The following is a 25,930-nucleotide window of genomic DNA, read 5'->3' as shown; positions in this document are numbered from 1 at the left end:
AGGTCTGGTGGTCGTCAGGTTAAATCACCACCAGTCGTCACTCTCTAATAAGAGAGCAGTCCTATGGTCTGGTAAGACTAAGGCGACTCAATAACAATTGCTGCAGAGCAATGCTTTGTAGTTGGTTGTTGACTACCTTTTCTACCAAGGGTCAAGCAATACCCCAAATAAGGTAAACAACATGGCCTGGATGCTTTCCCATTTTCCTGTGCCCCAGACACTGCTTCTATGCGAATCAGTGATTTTCTTACATTTCTGACCTTGCACTTACAGTCACCTTTGATTTTTGTTCTCTGTCCCATTCTCCAGTATGATTTCTCTGTACATGGCCTTCTACACTATTTTAATGGAGCTCAACCTTGATTTGAGAAACAGCATCTCGCCTTTTATTTTTAGACACTTGTAACCTTCTGAATTCAATGTTATGTTCAAACAGTTTATATATCACCTTTATGTTCAAACAGTTTATATATCACCTATGTTCACATTATTTCTCCTTTTTTAAACTTCTGGATGACCGGTGTCGGTGATTTTTCAGCTTTCCACATTTACTGCTCTGTGAACACATCTTTTGTTTCTTCATTTGTTCCCTGACCACCCACCACTATCCCATCTGTCATTGAATCTCTCCTACCTTCCAGCCTACTACTGACCTTCCCTTTTGTTAATTTTACCCATCTCCGCTTTCCTGGTTTCTGTACTAGCTTGTAAACTAGTGTCTCTCTAATCTTTTTCAGTTCTGTCAGGCACCTCTGTTTCTCTCTCCAGAAGCTTTGCTCAGGTTTCTGACTATTTCCAATGCTTTCTGCTTTAATTTCAAGCATCCAGAGCATTTTGCTTTTAGATTTATTTACCCACCTAGATATAGTACTTTTCCCTTCAAACTGTGCCTGTTTATCCAGCTAGTATCGCAGCCACTTGCCAGGATCTACCTCTCTGTCTGAGTACGTTATCTATTTAACTATTTGTCTGGGGACAATATCTATTTAGTTATATGGTTACATAGAGCTCACTCACTAAGATATTCTTTTATGTATCTGAGTATTTTATGTCTCTCTGAGTACAGTATCAATTTATTTCTCCGCGTACTGTGATTAATCTTGGTTACACCAGCAATTTTCCAGTTTGAATACAAGACAGATTTATAGATCACCATCATGCATCTCCTTATTTTTATTTATTCATGGGATGTGAATGCTACTAGAAAGACCAGTTCTGAGAACTGAGTGGTGAGCTGCCACCTTGAATTGCTGCTGTCTGTGCATTGATGTTTTCCCACAGTGCTGTTGGATTTTGCCCTGGTAGTGATGGAGAAATGGTGATATCATTCCAAGTTGTAATTGGAGGGCACTGGCAGATGGTGGTGGTGTTTGCATGCACTTATTTGCTGTCTGTCACCTTCTAGGTGGAGAGGTCAAGAATTTGGGATGGTTCTTTCAAAGATGTGTTTGTCACTTACTGCAGTGCCTGTTGCAGATGAAATACATTGCAGCCATGACATACCTGTGACGGAAAATGTGTATATTTAAAATGATGGACAGGATGCCGGTGAAGTGAACTGTTTTCTCCTAGTTGAGTTGAAGATTCTTCAGTGCCATTTAGGTCATCCTGCGTGGAAACACAGACTGCTTAGTTACCTGTGCCATTGCAAATGGAACCAAACACTGAGCAATCATCAGCAAACATCCCCACTTCTGATCTTACAATGATGGAGAGCTATAGATGGTTTGATCTAAGCAATACCCTGATAACTCCTGCAGTGATGTTCTGGAGTTGAGATGATTGGCTTCCAACAACAGCAACCATATTGTTTTCTGTTAGGTATGACTCCAAATAGTGGAGAGTCTTTTCCAATTCACATTGACTTCAACATTATGATTACTCCATGACGCCATACTGAGTTTGAAAGGGCAGCCATTGCCACCTTACCTCTAGAATTTATCTCACTCATGTTTAAATTAAGGCTTTAAATGAGGTCTGGAGCTGAGTGGTCCTAGCAGAATTCAAACTGAGCATCAGTGAGCAGGTTATTCATGCTGCTTAAATACAAATGCTGCTTAATATCACTAGTGATGACACATGCGCACACATTGTCAACAATTGAAGATGGTTGTGTGGATGTTAATTAGCTGGTTATGATTTGCCAACAGGATATACCTGGTCAGTCTTCTACTTTGCTGTGTAGAATTCCAATGTTATAGCTTCTGATACCATTTTTTTAGTGGCATGGCTATTTCTGGAGCATAAAGTTTCAGCACAGCAGCCATAACCTGCAGTGATTATCAGAGTATTGTATTTAAAAGACTTATCTGAATACTGTGACATGTTTGTATATTTGAGTGCTGCATCTATTTACACATCTGAGTGTTGTACTGTTTATTTTTGTGAGTTAACTGTTCACATTTCTACTACTCATGCATCAGAGCACTGTTCTTCCCTTTGATATTGCATTCATTAATTTGCTACTGTATCTATTTATCTATAAGGTATGATACTGTTTTATCTTTCCAAATGCTGTATCAGAATCCAGCAGCTATTTATCTCTTTGACCTCAGTGTCTAATTATTTATTTGTACTAACCTATGAAGCATCTGTATCTATTTATCTGGGTACAGTATATTTTAAATTATATCATGGGATGTGGGAATCAATGTCAAAGTTAGCCTTAATTGCTCATTTCAAATCACTTTTGTAAAGGATCTGGTGATGCACCTTATTGGATATAACAGTGAGAACTTTTCAGAAGGCATCAAGAATTAACCTCATTTGCTTTAGGTTTGCCTTCATATTGGCCTGACTGGGTAAGGACAACACACTCCCTTTTAAAATGACATTGGTGAATCTTTCTTCCAATGCTAATCTTGCAGTTTCATGGTCATCACCATTTCTACAAATGTTTTATTCCAAGTTTGTTTCAATCTCTGAAATTAAACTCCCCAACTTTGGTAATGGGATTTGAAGGTTTATCAAACATCCATGTCTTTGGACTACTTTACAGTACCACATGCTCTAGAATAGAATAGAATCCCTACGGTATGGAAACAGGCCATTCAGCCCAACAAATCCACACAAATCATCCGAAGAGTGACCCATTCCCTTACTCTATATTTACCCCTGATTAATGCACCTAACTTACATATCCCTGAACATTATGGGCAATCTAGCATGGCCAATTCACCTAACCTGCACATCTTTGGATTGTGGGAGGAAACTGGAGCACCTGGAGGAAGTCCACACAGACTGTCACCCAAAATTGGAATTGAACCTGGGTCCCTGGTACTGTGAGGCAACAGTGCCAACCATTGAGCCACAGTGCCATCAAATCTCTACTAGTTGCCTGGAAATGATGGCTGTGATGTTTTGTTTTATGGCATCGACATTGTTAGCATGACAATTACCAATTTAGCACAATCTCCAGGGTGGGCTTCATTGTTTGACATTTTGAGGGGGTCATTAATATAGCTTTTGAGAATCTGTAAGAATATTTAGAGTAAGCAGACTATGACATGAGTAAGTATATGACAATGTTTTCACTCCCGGTGCTATTTTTGACTTCATATTTTAGTTTTAAAAAGCATTTGTGAAATAACTCTTATCGGACAAGTTATTGCCATCCTTTGGAGCAGGTGAGACTTGAACTCAGTGGTAGGGACAGTATGACTATATCACAAGGGTCCTCCAGTTACTTCATTCTCTTAAACTCCCACCCTATACAGAAGAAAGAATGATCATCTGCTTTAATTTGAAAGAGATGATTTACCACATTTTGATTAATTTCCATTTGATTAACATCTACTCATTGTCATGGAGGCAGAAAAGGACTTTAGATGCTACCTACATCATAAAATTGATGAAGTCTACAAGGAATTGTGCGCAATACAGTGAAAGCCTTGGTTCTTGATTCAAGAGTTCTCATGTTCCAATGTTCTGTAGTTTCTAGCCCATTGACTTGCAGCACGAGAAGGAGATTGAGCAAGCATGATGGAAAGTGGATAAGCTTTTTTGAATAGAAAGGAGGGAAAAACCGACAGTAGTAAAATATGTCCACCCATAATCTTCAGGTGGTAATTCTCCTACTGTAGCATCAGTTGTGAACAGTGTTTGTAACATCTCCATTTCACAAAGTCTGGGTACTGTCTACAAAGTGCACTGCAGTTGTCTTGCAGCCTCAGAACAGGAGAAGGGAAGCATTGTTAATTGCTATAAAGGGAACTATGGTTTTTGAACTCTTTCTTGTTGGTTGGTGAACACAGCATTTCCAATATCATCCAGTTTGTGTCATTAGAGACATCTCTGGCAGTCTGTTTACAAAATGATGCATACAGACTGTATTTGCTGTTTCCAAATAGAAGCAGGAGAAGAGATCATTGGTTTCATTGACTTAGTAGACGACTTGGTGTTGCTGGGAGCCATTGATTGCACACACATCACTTTATGGACATGTGGAAGTAAATTTAGAGATTTACTGCAACCAGCAAAGATATCAGCTCAGTATCCAGTGGGCATGTGACTGTTAATATTTCAGGTTAAGCTGACTAGTTGATGGAAGGTCATTGTGACCTAAAATGGTTTATTCTGTTTCTCTCCACTGACAGCAATTGCTTTTGTATTACTGATGATATAAAATTAAACCAGAAACTCAGCTGGACCCGCCAGTGGCTACAAGAGCAGTTCAGAGACTAGGAAATCTGCAGTGAGTAACTCCTGATTCCCAAAGCCTGTCCGAGGCATAAATCATGATTGTGATTGAATAATCTCCACTTGCTTGGATGAGTTGGAGCTCCGATAGCATTCAAGAACTTGATACCATTCAGCAGATATTGGCCCAATTGAATGGTACCCACAGCCAATCAAGGTGATTTTTAAACATTTACTCCCATCATCACTGAACAGTGGTAGCAGTGTATACTGTCTTCAAGGTGCACAGTAGTTGTTCACCAAGGCACTTTCAAAAGCATCTTTTGACTCTTCAATCTCTCCTTCCTAGAAGAACAAGGGCCTGATTTGGACCTATATTGCTATTCCTTTACTGTTACTGGATCAAAATCCTGGAAGTCCCTCCCTAAGAGCACTGAACATAACTGTACATCATACAGACTTCAGTTGTTTAAGAAGGTAGCTCGCCAGGACCTTCTGAAGAGCAATTAGGGATGGGATACAAATGTGGGCCAACTGTACAATGCACAAATCCTGGGGAGGAATTATTTTAAAAATTCAATACTACATACAGATCAGCTAGAGTCTACTTTCTGGTTATCAATTATGATGCTGTACTTTTGCTGTCTGCATATAGGCCACAATGACAGGCTACAGAAAGCTGACTCATTATTTCAACAGACAGAAGTGGGTACTGCACTTGCTGGACATTAGAGTCATGATTAGAGTGGTGCTGGAAAAGCACAGCTAGTCAGGCAGTATCCGAGGAGCAGAAAAAAATGACATTTTGGGCAAAAGCCCTTCAACAGGAATGAGCCTGAGAGCCTTGGTGGTGGGGAGATAAATGAGAGGCAGTGGGGCTGGGGAGAAGGTAGCTGGAGTGCAATAGGTGGATGGAGGTGGGGGTAAAAGTGATAGGTTGAACAAGAGGATGGAACGGATAGGTGGGAATGATGATTGACGGTTGGGACAGGTCATGAGGATGATGCTGAGCTGGAAGGTTGGAACTGGGGTAAGGTGGGGGGGAGGGGAAATGAGGAAACTGGTGAAGTCCACATTGATATCTTGGGGTTGAAGTGTTCTGAGGTGGAAGATGAAGCGTTCTTCCTCCAGGCATTGAGTGGTGAGGTAGTGGTGGTGGAGGAGGCCCAGGACCTGCATGTCCTTGGCAGAGTGGGAGGGGGAGTTGAAATGTTCAGCCACAGGGCGGTGGGGTTGGTTGGTGCGGGTGTCCCAGAGATGTTCTCTGAAGCAAAATGGGCAGCATGCTTCTAAGGAGAGCTACACTGCCACGTGAAATATATTTGTACAGACTACCTTAGCCAAAGTGGGAACTGAACCCACACTGCTTTGCTTCACTTTGCTGTGTAAAGCAGCTAACTGACCTCCATGCTTAAACATCAAGAGGCTCGCAAGAGGTCAAGCTCACCAATTTAAAGCCAATTTGCAATGCTTAAATGCTTAAGCAACACTTCAGCTGCCTACACTATTGGTGAAGTCATGTGATAAGCAGTTTTTTAAAATTCAAATGTGGGACATGAGTATTGGATGATTTATTACCCATCACTAGTTGCTTGAGAAGATGATGGTCAGCTGTTCTTGAACTGATGCAGTTCCTGTGCTGTAGACATACCTACAATGCCCTTAGGGAGGGAATTCCTGTAAGAGATGGTTTCATGCTTGCAGTAGTCAGAGATATGTAAGAATGAGATTAACCTTTGACGATACAAGATAAAATTGTTGGAGATTTTTCATAAACGAATGATTTGAATGGTACAACCTGAAATGGATTTTGAGACTCGTACAACAAATGGTAGAATAAATAAATAAATAACTGCAGGTGCTGGAAATCAGAAACAAAATCGGAAATTGCTGGTAAAACTCAGCAGCTCAGGCAGCACCTCTACAGGTGGTGCCAGACCTGTTGCTGTTTACCAGCAATTTCTGTTTTTGTTTGTGGTAGAATATGGAATCTGTAGATGCATTCAGTGATCTTGAACAACTGTGTATGGTCATAGAAAGTTTTAGCACTTCACTCAGGTCTTCAGGGAATTCATAGTATTTGCAATGTGCTTCTTTACAGTGTCTATTTGAAAGGTCTCCTATGCCCCCATGGATGAGAACAACTCTCTCTTCTTGTCCACTTCTGTGTCAAAACCTCTACAATTGCATTGAAGAAGCTTGGACCTCTCTGTAACATAGTCGATTATCATTTAAATCAGACACGGTTTTTAAGCACTTGTTGTAGGTGAAGTGCACCTCCCTTTAAGCATTGCAAATTGGCTTTAAATTGGTGAGCTTGAACTCTTGCGAGCCTCTTGATGTTTAAGCACGGAGGTCAGTTAGCTGCTTTACACAGCAAAGTGAAGCAAAGCAGTGTGGGTTCAGTTCCCACTTTGGCTAAGGTTACCATGAAGGGTTAATCTTTTTAACCTTTCCCCTGGCCTGAGACGTGGCCTCCACAGGTTAAACCACCATTAACTTGTCTTTCTCACAAGAGATGAGCCCTATAGTCTGTTAAGGTGGAGCCTTCACCTTTAGTGCTGGCTGCACATTTCAATCATATAAGTGATTCGCCAACATACAGTTGGCGTGCTTCCAACTTTGGAAACAATGGGTTAACTACAAGTCACGATCCCTGTACTTTGACGTCATTGAATATCACGGCATAAATATACTCTTTCTATTAGGGGGTCAGATTATATATCGGGATAAACCATTTATTTATCAATCTGTCTGCTAAATCTATTTATATATCAGGAACCTACTTTTCTTGATTAATCTGGCTTCTTTCTTTTCATTTCGTGCATGTTCAAGGAAAGGACCGTTTTATTGAAGTTATAATCGATCATGCGTAAATGTTGACCACTAACCTCTGGTCAAAATTCCTTCGTGTTGCATATATCGCGTGTATAAGCCAAGGTCAACTTTTGACCCTAAGATTCTTCCCTTTTTTTCAATACACCTCATGGTAGTTTTGCTAGTGGGATTGAAGGGAACAGCCTAGTGACTCATTATCATATTTATCATTTACACCAGTGAAGTGTTTGGGACAGCGCTTTCCTTCTGAATTCAGGACCATAGCCAGCGACCACGGCGGCGGTTCCCAAGGACTGGCATGGATTTCAACCTCTCCAAAATATTAGCCACGCATAAATCTAACCCCCAAAGTCTCGGCATCTTTATTACCGCATGAGCAAAAATGGTTCCGATCTATCTATTAGGGCGCTCTATTTTTAATCGATCAGTGGAAGTTATTTGTTGCTCGATTTGTGTCAAGAATCTGTTTAGCTGTTGGTGCACAGATCTATTTTTTTCTGTCTTGATACAGAAGAATATAAGGAAAATAGAAATGGGCTATTTTGCCCCTCAAACACACTTCACCATTTAACGAGAGCGTAGCTGATCTTTTCCATAAACTGCATCTTCCTGCTTTATCTCCATCGCCAGCATCCTGTGAGTACCGAAACTCTGCCAATCTCTGACTTCAGTTTGCTGAGTGACTGAGCATTCCCATCTCTCTGCGATATAGAATTTCAAAGGTCCATTACTCTTTGAGTGAATAAATTTCTCTTTATCGTAGTCCTTTGTAGAGAACCACTTATTACGGCTCTGTAACCTCTGATTGTCGCCTTCCCAGGAATCTACTCTGAATGGTTTTGTAAAGATTTTGTATGCTTCAATCAGATCGCTTTTCATTCTTCTAAATTCCCAATGTATAGTGGATTATATTCAGATGGTCAGAAGTAACACCGTATTATCTCTGTTGTCGCTATCTCTAAAACCATCGAATTTAAGCTATCAGGTGCTGGAAATTTGCTGGCTCTCTGTGCCATTAATGTCTCTAAGTATTTATTATTTACTACATTTATATAGCTCTCTGGGTACTGCATTTACCTTAATATCAGAGTACTGAAAATATTTCTCCAGCTAAGTGTTGTAAGTATTTTTTGATCTGTATTGTGCACTAAATCGATTTACCTTTTCGTGTACTGTATCTATCTGTCCGACCATCTGTCCATCCATCCATCCATGTGCCTCCAGTTAACTGTCTGAATGGTTACATACCTGTTATTTCCCATCACTATTTCTTTTACCTGTTAGAGTATAGTATCTCAAACTATTTGAGTATATGACTCAGATATCAATATGTAGCTATTTATCAGTCTGGGTATTGTATTGATTTTTCTGTTGGACACAGGACTTACTTATCTCTCTCGTTATCTATCATTGTGCTGTACTTATGTACCTTTCTGTTTGGGTATAGTATATTTTTATCTGTTTGAATACAATATCAATTCATCATCTGGGTTCTGGAAATATTTCTCCTTTTGAGTTGCATTAATTATCTTGGTGTACAGTGTTTTTTGGGGGGAGTATATGGTATTTGCTTATCACCCTGGGCATGTTAACTATTCATTTTGTGGTTAAAAGGCCTGTTTGTCATCCTGTGTACTGGCTTTAGCTAACTGGATACAGTACCTGTTTATCTCTCTAGTTACATCTCTTAACTATCTGAGTATTTATCAATTTATGTTTTGGGGCACTGTTTCTATTTCTCTAACTGAATGTGTATCTACAACAACCTGATGAAGAGACAGCGCTTCAAAAGCTAGTGCTTCCAAATAAACCTGTTGGACTATAAACTAGTGTTGCTATTTTTAACAGTCTAACACTGACACCTCCAAATAATGTGTATTTATTCATCTTTCAGGTTACCTGTAACTACTTAACAGTCTGAGTACTGTATAAATTTATCTTGATATACTGTACTTATCAGCCTGAGTAGATTATTTACATATGTCAGGGCATTGTATCTTCATGCTTTTTTGAGTACTGTATGTATTTGTCTCATTGGCTTTGGTACCTATTTATTTATCTGGCTAAGATATTTATTAATCTTTTTGAGTATAGTATCTATTCATGCATCGTTGTATAATGTCTATTGGTTATTGTGTCTGTTTATTAATTCCGCTTGCTGGATATCATATCTGTCTGTTACTAGGGTATGAAACATTTGCATCTAATTGGATACCTATCAATCTGAAAATAATATCTAATTGAGCATCTGAGTAAGTTTCTATTTATCAAACTGATTTATGTATCTTTCTGGGTATCTATTTAGCCATCATTATATGTTGTCTGTCTATCACTCTGGCCACTAGATCCATTTACCTAAATGGCACATTATCTATTCATTTATCTCAATACATTAATTTATCTATCTGCATACTGTATTTATTTATCTTTGTGAGCATGATCTATTTATCTATCTGAATACTACTTCTTTTTTTAACTCTGGGACTGCAGTATGAATTTATCTGTTTGGGACCTTATATATATATTTGTCCTGGTACTATATGTAATAATTAATGTATTTGCATTTATTTATTCATCTGTCTGGGTATAATATCTACTTACCTATCTAAATACTTTATGTACATACTCTCTGGATACTAGTGGATTCATCTGTCCATCCCTGGCTAAGTATTATCTATCAATCTGTGTTCTGTATTTCTTTATCTATTTGCATGCATTACTCAGATGGATAAATAGATATTGTATTTATTTATCTAATTCAGCACAGTATTTATTTATTCATCACTTTACAGTACGAGCATAATATCTTCTCTTTTTTGCGTACAATATCCATTTGTCTATCTATATACTATATTCATTTAAATTAATGAATCTCTTTAACCGTGGGTGAATTATGTAGTAGCAATATGGAATACTGTAATCTGTTTATTTATACTGTATATATTTATCTATGTAAAGTATCTATTTATATGTTCAAGAATGCTTTAGCTTCAAGTAGGGTATAGCTTCAATGCATGGCTTTGTGTATTGTACCAATTATCTAACTTTGTACAGGATTGATGTACATATGTATTACCGTATCTGGACGCTGTTTTGGTCTATCAATCTAGATACTGTACAATGTTTCCATCTGAGTACAGTATCTACAGAGCTATTGTGGGACTATAATTATTTAGTATTTCCTTATATATCTAGATATGAAATTTATTTTATCAGATACTCTGTTTATCTGTTTGCAGTATTGATCTTTGCACTGAGTCTATTTATCTATGTGGGTACTATATCTATATAAATATATCTATATCTCTTTGGAACGTATATTTAATTATCTATCTGGGACTGTGTACCATATCTATTTATCTATTTGGTGCAATAAGTATCAACCTGGTTACCATTTAAACTCATTTATTTTTCTCCCTGGCAACTCAGTCTAAATATCTACCTGGGTTCAGAATACAAAGTATTTAACTATCTGAATAACATATCTATTTAATCACATGGATACAGAATGTATGTATTTGAGTGCTGTATCTATTTACCTATCGTGCCATAGTCTGGATCTGTCATGGGGGTACTGTATCCATTTATCTTTTGCCATACAGATTGATCCACAGATCCACTCCCGGATACACAAATTTATATATATATAATATATATATACACACACACATTGTTTCATGTTTGATAAGTACATAATCTACTCAGGTACATAAGCAGGTATGATTCCAGATAAATAAGCATTGCAAGTAGCATTCATGAATCTATATAGAGTATCTATCTACTATCAATTAAACACCTAATATGTTTATCTCTCTTCAATAATTTGTTATTTATGTTTCTGAGTCCTATCTATTTATTTTTCAGAGTGTATTATCTTTTTGTCTGTAGTTTCTATTTTCTATAAGTGTACAGCATCAATATATTTAGCTTGAACTGTATATAGCTGTCTGTCTGGATACAGTATCCGTTTGCCCTAATTGATGCATATTTTATTTTTCAATTTAAGTTTATTCAATTGATTCATGGGAGGTGGGCATCACTGGCTAGGCCGAAATTTATTGCCCATCCCTAGTTTCCTTTGTGAAGGTGGTAGTGGCTTGCCTTTTTGAAATGCTGCAGTCCATTTGATGTAGGTATCCCATAATGCTCCAGGGTTTTGACCCAGCCAAAATAAAGGGATGGTGATAAATTTCCAAGTCAAAATGGAGAATGGCTAGGATTGGAACTCATAGGTGGTGGTGTTTCCATGTATTTTCTGCCCATCTCCTTCTAATAGGCAGTGGTTAAAGTGTGGTCTAAGGAGCACTGGTGAAGTCCTGCAGTGCAGCTTGTAGATAGTCCACATTGCTGATATTGAGTGTTGATAGCAGAGGGACTGAATGGCACCACAGCCACAAACAATCAAGTGGCCATGTTGTTCTGAATACAGTTGAGTTCTGCACTCACTCAGACAAGCACATGGATGATTTTGGGATAGTGTAAGGGGACGAGCTGAGAATACTTCACAGGTCGGCGCAACATCGAGGGCCGAAGGGCCTGTTCTACGCTGTATTGTTCTATGTTCTATGCTCTAATCCATCAGACTCCTGATATGCCTTGGGAAGAGTAGACATGCTAAAATTGGACATAGAGTGCTTCAGTGTCTGAAGAGACACGAATACTGCAGAACTTTGTGCAATCGTCAGTGAATATCCTCTTCTGACCTTATAATGGAGGTAAGGTCATTGATAAAGCAGGTGAAGCTAGTTGGGCCTTGGATGTTACCCTGTCAAATTCTTGCAGTGATGTCCTAGAGCTGGGATGACTGACTTCCAACAATGAGAATAATTTTCCTTAGTTCTACATATGACTGCAACTAGAAGACAGCTTTACCCCAGCTCCCATTGACTTTAGTCTTGACAGGTTGCTTTCATGGTGCACTCAGTCAAATGTGGCCTTGACGTCAAGGGAACTCACTCTCACCTCACCTCTGGAATGTGTGTCTCTCCTCCATGTTTGAATCAATGGTGTAATAAGGTCGGGAACTGAGTGGCTCTGGCAGAACCTAAACTTAGCATCAGTGAGCAAGTTATTGCAAAGCAAGCATTGCTTGAAAGCATTGTTGGACATCTTCTATCACTTTACTGATAATCAAGAGCAGCCAGAATGCGACAGTAATTGGCTGGGATGGATTTGTCCTTCTTCTTGTGTAGAGAACATACCTGGGCAAATTTCCTCATTGTTGGGACAGTATTGTCGTTGTACTGGAACAACTTGACTAGGGGTGCAGCAAGTTCTAAAGCACATGTCTTCAGTACCATTACCAGAATATTGTCAGAACTGATAGGTTTTGTGGAATCCAGTGCCTCCAGCTGCTTCTTGGTATTACATTGAGTGAATTGAATTGGCTACAGTTGAATGCAATGTACACAATTTTGACTGATTTATTTAAATGTTGTATCAATAATTTGTCAGGGTAAAATATCCAGTTTTTTTGTCTGTACAATGAATGCATTTACCTGTCTGGGAAAGTATCTGCTTCTGACTCTGGGCATGAATTCATTTATCTAATTGCATTTTAAAAATAGCTATGCTATCAGATAGGTAAATAGATATTGTATATAGGTTATTATCTAACTGCATACTGTACTCTATTTATTTATCTATTTGCATATAATATCTATTTATCTGTCTGGGCGCTGTATCTATATTTCCCAAAAGGAATATAATATTGATTTAACTATCATCATCCAGAGTTAAATTATCTCTCTGAATACTCATCTTTCTGTAAGCAATATCTATTTATTTATCTGATACAACTGATATCTAAGTCATTGTGTGCATTGTCTATTTGTCTATTTTAATAAAATGTGTGCCTTATGTAGCACAGTACCATATGTATTAATCTAGTCAGGTACAATATCTATTTATATATCTAAAGGAACTGCAATAATCAAATATGATTTGGTTTAAATGTAGGTCTCTATGTTGTGTATGTTTACCGAGCTAGGTATAGGACCTATGAATCCATATATGCTGTGATGATGTTTAGCTTTGGACATACTGTATTTATTTATTTATCTGATCTATGTATTCATTTATGTATCAGACTACTGTATCTATTTGTCAATCTCAGTAAAATGAGTACTTAATTACATGAGCACTGTATGAAATTATCTATCATTACTTGGATAAAGTATGAGCATGGATAGAGGATTGGTTGAATAACAGGAAGCAAAAAGTAGGGATAAATGAGTGCTATTCTGACTGGCAATCAGTGACTAGTGGTGTGCCTCAGGGATCGGTGTTGGGAACTACAATTATTTACAATTTATATAGATGATTTGGAGTTGAGAACCAGATGTAATGTGTCAAAGTTTGCAGATGACACTAAGATGAGTGACAGAGCAAAGTGTGCAGAGGACTGTGAAACTTTGCAGAAGAACGTAGATACTTTAAGTGAGTGGGCAAAGGTCTGGAGATGGAATACAATTTAATAAATATGAAGTCATCCATTTTGGTAGGAGTAATAGTAAAAAGGATTATTACTTGAATGGTAAAAAGTTGCAGCATGCTGCAATGCAGGGGGACCTGGGTATCCTTGTGCATGAATCACAGAGGGTTGGTCTGCAGGTACAACAAGTAATTAAGAAGGCAAATGGAATTTTGTCCTTCATTGCTAAAGGGATTGAGTTTAAAAACAGGGAGGTTATGTTACAGCAGTACAAGGTGCTGGTGAGGCCACATCTGGAGTACTGTGTGCAGTTTTGGTCTCCTTACTTGAGAAAGGATGTACTGGAGGGGGTGCAGAGGAGGTTCATTCGGTTGATTCTGGAGTTGAGGGGGTTGGCTTCTGAGGGGAGACTGTGTAGACTGGGATTATATTCATTGGAATTCAGAAGAATGAGGGGGGACCTTATAGAAACATATAAAATTATGAAGGGAAGAGATAAGAGAGAAGTAGAGAGGATGGCAGGTGAAACTAGGACAAGAGGGCATAGCCTCAAGGTTAGAGGAGCAGATTTAGGACTGAATTGAGAAGGAACTTTTTTCCCCAGAGTGTTGTGAATCTGTGGAATTCCTTACCCAGTGAAGTAGTTGGCGTTACTTCAGTAAACATTTTTAAAGCTAAGATAATTTTTTTTTGAACAACAAAGGAATTAAGGAATATAGTGAGAGCACGGGTAAGTGGAGCTGGGTCCATGACAAGATCAGCCAATGGCAGAGTAGGCTTAAAGGGCCGGATGGCCTACTCCTGCTCCTAGTTCTTATGTTCTTATGTTCTATGTTCTTGTATATGTAATTATCTCTGATGAGACAGTGTTCTATTTATCTTTTAAGATGCTGTATCTTTCTGCCTGGCTATTTATCAATTTACCTCCAAGGCGCCATAATCTAAATATCTTTTTGAATACTGTTTCCATTTATTGATTGGGAAACCAAATCTATTTAACTAAATGAGTATATTAACTATCTAGCTATTTGTATATATAATCTATTTGTCTAACCATTTGCCTATCCAGGTAAGTATTTATTTATCTATCTGGGCACTCCACAATTTATTTGTCAGAAAACTATTTATTTGTCCATCCAGGAACTATTTCTTAATATTTCTGGTTATGTTTACGTTGATCTATCAATATCTAATATGTATTTGTTTTTATGTCTACTGTGGCTACTTAACTCTCTGAGCACAGTATCTATTTATCTAGTTTAAATATTGTTCTGTATTTAACCATTTGATTGAATATATCTTAATAACATATTTTTTAATCTATGGTGATTCAACAACTATGAATCTCTGTCTTTATGCTATTGCCATTTAATTCTCAAGCTAGTATATTTACCTCACTGTGTGCTGAATCCTTTTATTTGCTTAGGGTATTTGTATTTCTTTTATCCAACTGGTACTTCCTTCTGTTTATCTCTCTGGTGTTGTTTAGTTAACTAATTGTATATTTTATTTATATATCTATTTATGTTCTGTACCCACTTATTTAAGTTGTTACACTGGTACATGAGAGTGTCCATTAATTATGATGACCACAGTACTTATCTCCCTGAGTTATGCGTCCACTTGCTTTTGTCAGTTCCCTTTCTGTTTATCTCTCAGGTTATTCTGTCTATACGTATTCACTAATGATGACACAGTGTATCATCTCAGATATTAAAACCATTGTACTGACTTGCAACAGTATTTGTACAACATTTTGGTTTGGGTTGATAAATGTGTAGTAATGACAACCTTGACCAAATGAGAATCTAACCATATCCTTTAACTTTTGATGGAATCATCATTGCTTAAAAATGTGTTGCTGGAAAAGCGCAGCAGGTCAGGCAGCATCAAAGGAGCAGGAGAATCGACGTTTCGGGCATCAGGAAGAAGGGCTTATGCCTGAAACGTCGATTCTCCTGCTCCTTTGATGCTGCCTGACCTGCTGCGCTTTTCCAGCAACACATTTTTAAGCTCTGATCTCCAGCATCTGCTGTCCTCACTTTCTCCTATGGAATCATCATTGCTTAAGACTCCAACATCAATATCTTGGGTGGTCACCATTAACCAAAATCTTAACTGGATGAACTATATAAATACCCCACAGCTACAAGAAAAATTCAAAGACTATCCTGCGGTATGTAAATCATCTCCAGAACTGTCTGCCATCAGCAAGGCACAAGATTGGCATGTGATGGAATATTCTCCACTTGCCTGGATGAGCCAACTCCAGCATTCATGGAGCACACCACAATCCAGGGCAAAACTATTTTGCTTAGAATCTCATTTGCATCCTTATAGATTCCTTCCTTCCGCCAACAGTGCAGCAGAGCAAATGCATGTACAATCTATGAGATGTGCTGCAGAAACTCCCCATGGCATCTTGACAGAATCGCTTAACCCACTAACTCTGTTGTCTAGATGACAAGGGAAGTAGGGAGCATCAGTTTGCAAGATTCCCTCTGAGTTATGCAATTCCTGACTTGGAAGTATATCACCATTCCTTCATTGTTTCTGGATCAAAATATTGGATTGTCCTACCCAACTGCACTTTGCATACTAATAACACATGGCCTGCAGCAGTTAAAAAGTACAGCTCACCATCTGATTAATAAATGAAAACAGCATCCACCTATGAATTAGGACTAAAAACTAACATATCTACTATATCTATTTAAATATCTTCAGTACTGCATCTATTTATGTATCTGGATGCAATATGTATTTATCTATTTTGTTGTGAATTTGTGGAATTCTCTATGCCAGGGAAATATGGATGCTCAGACATTGAGTATATTCAAAACATAAATCATTCCATTTTTGAGTAATAGAGAATTAAACAATATCAGGATAGCTTGCGGAGACAGAGTTCTAGAAAACAATCAATCATGACCTTATTGATGTAGTCTTTTAGGGGAAAAATGTCGACCATTGCATCTATATGTCATGCTCTTATACCTGGATGCTGGAACCATTTACCTATCTGGGTTTTGTATCTGTGCACCTCTCTGGGATGGGCATCTGTTTGAAGAGTCAGACTTGAAATGTTAATTCTAGTTCATTCTTCATAGATACTGCCAGACCTGCTGAATCTTTCCAGCATTTTTTGTGTTTATAATCCATTCGTAAGTCTAGATATCTGATCATTTGGACATATTGTCTATCTCCCTGGCAATGATGTCCATTTATCTATTAAATATCAATTTTCCCATCTCAGTATGCTATCTATTTATCTATATGGATGCTATATCTATTCTCACTCTGGGCACTTTTTAATATTTATTTAGGACACTGAATCTATTCATCTTTCACAGAATAGTTTGTATACAGCTCTCTAGCTACGGTATTTATTTCATTAGATTCTGTATTCTCTTTTGGATAGCTAACAGGTACCTTACTTCAACTCTCTGGTATCTATTATTTATATGCATAACCTATATATTTATCTATCAACATGGGTTATGTATTTTATCTTTTTTTGTTTGTATTCAGCTTACTTGACTATGTACTCTGTCCTTTTATCTCTTCGAGTGCAGTACTCATTATCTTCATGGGATTAAATTCATCTCTCCGAGTGCTACTTATATCAATCTATCTGTGTAGTGCGTCTATTTCTCCATGCGAATATAGTGTATTGATGGGAATTTTTTGTACTTAATCTATTTAGCTTCTGCATCTCTCTACCTGCTACTGTACAATATCTGTTCATTTGAGCACTTCACCTGTTCATCTTTCTTGCATAATTTATTTGTTTATCTATCTGGATAAGGTAGAATCTATTTGTCTTTCTGGTACTATACCCATTAATCCACCTGGTATGGAAGCTATCTGGAAAATGTAACTATGCATCTTTTGCATATTGTACTGATTTATATATCAATGTCCATTATATATTTATCTCTCTTTGGTATGTATATCCCTGCATGAGTTCCTAGCCCAACCATTTACACAGGGCTCAATTCCATTTGCAACTTCTCAGAAAATGAAGTAATTATGACTGTCTGCAGCAAGATCTTGGCAATATCTACATCGGGCTGATAAGTAACAACTGGGTCAGATAAAGCCCTGTAAAGGTCACTTTGAACAAGAGAGAGTCACCTTCCAACTTTCAATACAATTGCTATCACTGAATATCCCACTATTAACATCCCAGAGGACCTCATCAACCAAGAACTTAACAAGAAAAAAACACACACACAAAGACTATGGGTACAAGACCAGGTGAAAGGCTGGATAATCAGCAGTGAATAAATAATCTCCCGATTTATCAGTATCTGCAAGGCACAAGTCAGGGATGTGATGGAATACTTTCCACTTGCCTTGATGAATGCAGCACCACCAGTACTCAGGAAGGTCATCACCATCAGGTCAATGTAGCCTGTGTGATCAGCAGTACATCCATCACCATAAACGTTCACTCCATCCACTGTCAACACATCCTGGGCAGCAGTGTGTACCAAATGCAAAGCAGAGCTACACCAAGGCAACTTCTGCTACCTCTTCTAAACTTGCAACTTCTGCCACTCAGACAGATAAGGGTAGCAAGGCATATGGAAACACCACAACCTTGTAGGTCCCCTCCAAGCTATGAACCATCCTGACTGGAAATATATCACTGGTCCCTCATTATCACTGTATCAAATACTGGAATGCTGTACCCAATAGTAGTGTGAATTTGTCTAAAATATATGGATTGCAACAGTTAAAATATGCAGCTCAACATCACTTTTCCAAGGACATCTGATACCCACATTGTTTAAATGAATAAAAGAAATATTTATCAGTGTACTTCAGTCATTTATCTGTCTGGGCAACATAAAAACTTATCCATTAGACAGCAACACCTATCCATCTCTTTGAGTACTATATCTATTTCTCTGGGTATCTATTTATCTATCTGTATTCTCTATTGCTATGTCTCCCTGGGTCACAATCCATTTATCTGTCAGGGTGCTGTATATGTCAAGTTCTGAATCATTTTTATCTGTGTATGTAGTCTGTAGACATTAATTATTTGCAATATCTTTATTTTGGCTTCTGTAGACATTTAATGCAGCATATAAAAAAACAAAGTGACAGAAAAACTCTGCAGGTCTGGCAGGATACGTAGAGAGAGAAAACAGAGTTAATGTTTCAAGTTGAATAACTCTTTTTCAGAGCTGCTTGAGAAACATGCTGGAGGAGAGACATAATTTGAAACATTAACTCTGTTTCTCTCTGCACAGATGCTGCCAGACCTGCTGAGCTTTGCTAGCACTTTCTGTTTTTACTTCAAATCTCCAGTATCTGCAGTATGTTTATTTAAAGTTTGGGAGGAGATTTGTACCTCGGGTGCTCGTTGTTGTGGTTCTGCTCGCCGAGCTGGGAATTTGTCTTGCAAACGTTTTGTCCCCTGTCTAGGTGACATCCTCAGTGCTTGGGAGCTTCCTGTGCCTCATCCACAGGCTCTATCAACAAACACATCGACCTGGACCCAATATACCGGCCACTACAGCGGACAGCTGGAACTGACAACCGGAAGCGGCAGAGACAGGCCACTATAAATGCCAGAGGAAACATCACAGAAGCGCTTCACAGGAGGCTCCCAAGCACTGAGGATGTCACCTAGACAGGGGGCGAAACGTTTGCAAGACAAATTCCCAGCTCGGCGAACAGAACCACAACATGTTTATTTATGTATAGCAACTGCATTCAGTGTTTAGGGCAGGAACTAGTCCTGTGTGTGTTTACCTGTGTGCAGATAATATTTATTGGATATATTACGTAAAACAACAATTTACATTTATAAAGTACCTTTAATGTAATGAGATATTATAAAACATTATAAAAACAACTATGGGAAGGAGCCACATAAGGAGATATTATGTTAGATGACCAAAAGCTTGATCAAAAAGGTACTTATGAATGTCTAAAAGAAGGAAAGTGAGGCATAGAGGTAGAGAGATGTAGTCAAGAAATTCTAGAGTTTAGGATCTAGGTCACTGAAAGCACAACTGCCAATGATGCAGACATTGTAATTGGGAAAAATACAATGGGCCAGACTTACATATCTGAGAGAGTTGTGGGACTGGAATAGTTACCAGTCTTGGATGAATTTGAAAATGAAGATGAGATGCTTAAAGGTAAGTTATGGTTTGACCAAGAGCCAATGAAGGTCATTGAGCATAAGAGTGAGACCCAGATATATACCAATGTACAAGCTTAAAGTGTGCATTACACTGCTTAATACTTAAGTACCTGGACAGCCTATGTACATGTGTATCACTAGATAAATGGTCTAATATTCTTCAAGTGGTGAATTTACAATAGCGCAGGAAATAAGAGTTTGAGCTCTTAGTTCTGTCACAACAACTTTCACTAATACACAGGTACCGTAAATTGCATTTCCAGCCTATATATAAATCTGGAGTCGATTCAGTTGAGACTTTTTTTTGCTGTTGCAGGAGATTTGGGAGGAAATGTGCTGCTTGTCAGCAGGGAATCCCTCCTACCCAGGTGGTCCGGAGGGCGCAGGATTTTGTCTATCACCTGCAGTGTTTTGCTTGCATTGTTTGCAAACGCCAACTAGCCACTGGTGATGAGTTTTACCTCATGGAAGACAGCAGACTGGTCTGTAAGGGAGATTACGAAGTGGCAAAGCAAAGAGGTGAGTTTACTCCTACCCTGCCTCACATCAGTAAATCAGTGAAGCATTATTATTGTTCCTGACTTTCCAAATACATCAACAATTCAATTAAGTTAATTTTTTGATGCAATTAATAGGTCAGCCATCAAATCATTTTTTATTGACAGAAGTTATGTGTAAAATGCAACTGAGCAAAGATCTGTGTCTTCTTTTATGATACATCACTCAATTTGATGAATAATAATAATTAGGAGCACACATATATATATATATATATATATATATATGTGTTCATAAATTCATGTACACATATGTTCATCTAAAGATAAAGTCACCATAACCTTATTCCCTCCTGAGAGATAGACAGCTGGCGATGGTGTAACACAAGGGTCACCATATCTTAAGTGAGGGGAAGTGTTGAAAAGGAGAACTTTTTTATGGTAACCACTGCCACTGCAGAAATTGAACCCACATTGCTAACATCACTAATTGGTCATCTGGTCTACTGAGCTAACTGACCCCCAATATGTTCTGTAGAGTCCTGATGAAAGGTTCTGACCTGATACATCGACTACCCCCCCCCCCCGATGCTGCCTGAACTGCTGTGCTTTTTCCAGCTCAACTCTCTATCCACTTTGACTCTCTAGCATCTGCAGTTCTCACTATCTCCATGTTACGAATGCTGACTCATTCAGAACAAATTAGCAAGCACCTTGTCATGGGCACCTACATTGTCACCCTGTTACCCAATCACAGGTATTGTCACACACAATGCTGATATATGTTACCCGCTTCCTGTGGCTAACAACCTGTCCCAATTCCATTCCCCCATTCAGTTTGAGGGTCGGGGGTGATAGGAGTCAAAATGTGTGGTGCTGGAAAAGCACAGCTAGTCAGGCAGCATCCAAGAAGCAGGAGAGTCGATGTTTTGAGCATAAGCTCTTCATCAGGAATGTGAAGAGATCCAAGGGGGCTGAGAGATAAATGGGAGGGGTGTGGAGGGACACTGGGAATGCGATAAATAGATGCAGGTGGGGGTGTGTGATGATAGGTCGGGGTGGAGGGTGGAGCGGACAGGTGGGAAGGAAGATGGAAACGTATGACAGTTCAAGAGGGTGGTGCCCAAGTTGGAGGGTTGGATCTGAGATAAGGTCTGGGGAAGGGAGATCAGGAAACTGGTGAAATCGACATTGATCCCGTGTGGTTGGAGGATCCCAAGGTAAAAGATGAGGCATTCTGCTTCTAGGCATCATGTGGCTAGAATTTGGCAGTGGAGGAGTCCCGGGACTTGCACGTCCTTGGTGGAGTGGGAGGGGGAGTTGAATTCTTCGGTCACAGGGCAGTGGCCAGTCCACACTTTCTCCTGGGGGTGGGGGGGGGGGGGGGGTAAAACCTAAGCAGATGATTGTTAAGATGATTCTGGAAGAAATTAGTCTGCTCCTGACAACTGAGCCCACTCAGATATGGACTTTTTTATTTCACTTGCAGAAGCAGAAACCAATGCCAAGAGGCCCCGAACCACAATTACTGCCAAGCAGTTGGAAACTTTGAAGAATGCCTATAACAATTCCCCCAAACCAGCTCGCCATGTGAGAGAACAGCTTTCGTCTGAGACCGGGTTGGACATGCGTGTGGTCCAGGTATGGAAACACTCACTGGAGCTTTTACTTTCTTAAAATTGTAACTTCTGAAAGGAGAGAAACCCTGGACCCATACAACAGAACCTTTACAGAAGAGGAAAGGTCATTGATACAAGGCTTTGATTAGATGTGATGAAGGAACTGACGCCCATCAATTACCTGCTGTTCTTCATCTACCGATTGCCTTTTAAGCTCCTTATATTCTGGCTTTAATCACTCAGAGAGTAGGGGGTCTGGTAACAGGCATCAACCAAAACTGTTGCACTCTAAATTTATAACAATACTGGTTTGCCAGAGGAACATGTGTAAAGTTTAGTTTAAGGGACGTTCTCTCCATAAATAAGTGTTAGACAATTTCTAATCTCTCTAAATACAATGAAGGAAATTACCATGAAACTGTAGTTTGGGACTCTTGTGATCACAGTGAAGTTCAAAGTAAGAATAGTATTCCTTTAAATCCTATTCCACTACCTTTCAGATAGGCGATGTCTATTCACTGCTCCCTACCCTCAATGTCAATATTCTTGCTCCCACATTGAGAGTCCCAGTTCAGATATAATTATACACATGTAAATAGATAGAACTGATATCAACAACCTGGAGAGAATGGACTATTCTGTCTTGTACCACAATGAAATAGTCACCAGGTTTCCACGGGGATTCCTTCTGGTCATTATTTCTTGAGGTTGTGGGGGCATGTTTGAAAGTTATTGCCCAAGCCTGAGGTAAGCACATTTTGCAATGTCACTCCATGTAAAGATTTTATCAATTTGAGTTTAATGCTTGAAGGAGATAACAAAAAAAGATCAGGGGACCAACTGGATAGATCCCTCAGAGAGCAGACTGGCTATGATGGGCCAACTGGTCCTAAGAATCCTATGAATTAATCTCACAATGTAGTTTGACCTCAAGCTATATGATTAACATCAACAAATTAATGGAACGATGTGAGAAAGGTTTATACTTACATTACCACTTTTATACAAACGTGAGGTGATCCCCACTTTACATTTTCCTAATCGAACTGTTCAGAAATGGTACTATGTACCTCAGGAACAGGTGAAACCTGGTTCTCCTGGCACAAAGGTAGGAACACTTCCACAGCACCACAAGAACCCCTGACCCTATTTTACATGAACGGAGTGAACAGGAAGAAACTCTTTCTGTTTGTTGGAGGGCCAATAATAAGACCACACCAACTGAAGATCATTGGCAAGTGAATCAGAGGAATTTCTTTTTTAATGCAACTGGCTGAAAGGGTAGTAGAAACAGATTCAATATCATTTTTGAAAGAGAATCGGATAAATATTTGGAAGAATTTCCTTTTTGTGAAGACATGGAAAAAGATCAGGAGATTTGGATTAATTGGGTAATGTGACCAAAGAGCTGGCCAAAAGGCCTCCTCCTGTATTGATCTAAGATTCTATCTATGTTTATATAATTGGAGGAGAAGGACAAAATTTGTGAGAAGATTTGTAGCTCGGGTACTCATTGTTGTGTTCGCCGAGCTGGGAATTTGTGTTGCAAAGGTTTCCTCCCCTGTCTAGGTGACATCCTCAGTGCTTGGGAGCCTCCTGTGAAGCGCTTCTGTGATCTTTCCTCCGGCATTTATAGTGGTTTGAATCTGCCGCTACTGGATGTCAGTTCCAGCTGTCCGTTGCAGTGGTCGGTATATTGGGTCCAGGTTGATGTGCTTATTGATTGAATCTGTGGATGAGTACCATGCCTCTAGGAATTCCCTGGCTGTTCTCTGTTTGGCTTGTCCTATAATAGTAGTGCTGTCCCAGTCGAATTCATGTTGCTTGTCATCTGCGTGTGCGGCTACTAAGGATAGCTGGCCATGTCGTTTCGTGGCTAGTTGGTGTTCATGGATGCAGATCGTTAGCTGTCTTCCTGTTTGTCCTATGTAGTGTTTTGTGCAGTCCTTGCATGGGATTTTGTACACTACATTGGTTTTGCTCATGCTGGGTATCGGGTCCTTCGTTCTGGTGAGTTGTTGTCTGAGAGTGGCTGTTGGTTTGTGTGCTGTTATGAGTCCTAGTGGTCGCAGTAGTCTGGCTGTCAGTTCAGAAATGTTTTTGATGTATGGTAGTGTGGTAGTCCTTTAGGTTGTGGCATTTCCTCCTTCCGTTGTCTTTCCCTTAGGCATCTGTTGATGAAATTGCGCGGGTATCTGTTTTTGGCGAGTACATTGTATAGGTGTTCTTCTTCCTCTTTTTGCAGTTCTGGTGTACTGCAGTGTGTTGTGGCCCTTTTGAATATTATCTTGATGCAACTTCTTTTGTGTGTGTTGGGCTGGTTGCTTTCGTAGTTCAGGACTTGGTCTGTGTGTGGCTTTCCTGTAAACCTTTGTGGTGAATTCTCCAGAAAAGGGCCACAACACACTGCAGTACACCAGAGCTGCAAAAAGAGGAAAAAGAACACCTATACAATGTATTCGCCAAAAACGGATACCCGCGCAATTTCATCAACAGATGCCTAAGGGAAAGACAACGGAACGAGGAAATGCCACAACCCAAAGGACTAGCCACACTACCATACATCAAAAACATTTCTGAACTGACAGCCAGACTACTGCAACCACTAGGACTCATAACAGCACACAAACCAACAGCCACGCTCAGACAACAACTCACCAGAACGAAGGACCCGATACCCAGCATGAGCAAAACCAATGTAGTGTACAAAATCCCATGCAAGGACTGTACAAAACACTACATAGGACAAACAGGAAGACAGCTAACGATCTGCATCCATGAACACCAACTAGCCACGAAACGACATGGCCAGCTATCCTTAGTAGCCACACACGCAGATGACAAGCAACATGAATTCAACTGGGACAACACTACTATTATAGGACGAGCCAAACAGAGAACAGCCAGGGAATTCCTAGAGGCATGGTACTCATCCACTGATTCAATCAATAAGCACATCGATCTGGATCCAATATACCGACCACTGCAACGGACAGCTGGAACTGACATCCGGAAGCGGCAGATTCAAACCACTATAAATGGCGGAGGAAAGATCACAGAAGCGCTTCACAGGAGGCTCCCAAGCACTGAGGATGTCACCTAGACAGGGGACGAAACGTTTGCAACACAAATTCCCAGCTCGGCGAACAGAACCACAACAAGGAGGAGAAGGATTCATAACTCTACTTACCTGAATGAGCCCAACAGCCTGAGAGGGAAGACTACCTACCAGTTCTGCAGTTTTCCAGTGAGCATATGGTAATGGTACAAATGATTGTAATGTTATTATGCAAATGTTTGGAACATTTGATATAAAATTATTTGTTGTGCTATTTTCAAAGTGCAAGTGCAGAGAGAGGAATTCAGGGTGAGTGTGTAAAGTGTTCCTACCATAACATAATGGATAACGATATTATTATGATTGTTAGATTTTCCATTGAATTTTACAGCACAGCAATGCACCATTCAGGCCAATACCACCTTGCACAAAAAGATCTATCCACCTCACTGTATCTAATCCTATCAGTATAACATGCTTCTGGACAAGGTGTGTCAGGTCAAAACATTATAAGCAAGATTAGGCAATTACTTTTCCACTAGCTAATAAGAGGTATTAGACATAATGACAATAAGTAACTTCTATTTTATATAGTTGCCAAAGTATCAGAATGTCCAAAGACTTCACTGAAGCCTTATCAGGCTGATAGTGAGCCCCAGAAAGGTATCTATTAAGGCAGGT

General features: G+C 39.3%; 1 protein-coding gene across 4 annotated transcripts in view; it reads left to right on the top strand.

Moving 5' to 3' along the window:
* The window catches only part of lhx3 (LIM homeobox 3), a 75,184-nt gene that overhangs the window by 36,527 nt on the left and 12,727 nt on the right, over positions 1-25,930 (top strand). For all 4 annotated transcript variants that reach the window (XM_072565840.1, XM_072565841.1, XM_072565843.1 and 1 more), the window contains exons 3-4: positions 20,392-20,594; positions 22,062-22,213. In XM_072565840.1, the coding sequence (XP_072421941.1) occupies positions 20,392-20,594; positions 22,062-22,213 (355 nt within the window). The remainder of the gene's footprint in view (positions 1-20,391; positions 20,595-22,061; positions 22,214-25,930) is intronic.

This window comes from Chiloscyllium punctatum, chromosome 49 (assembly GCF_047496795.1).
Source record: "Chiloscyllium punctatum isolate Juve2018m chromosome 49, sChiPun1.3, whole genome shotgun sequence".
Classification (NCBI taxonomy): Eukaryota; Metazoa; Chordata; class Chondrichthyes; order Orectolobiformes; family Hemiscylliidae; genus Chiloscyllium; species Chiloscyllium punctatum.
The sequence above is the reverse complement of the archived record's forward strand: the minus strand, read 5'-3'. Positions and strand labels throughout refer to the sequence as shown.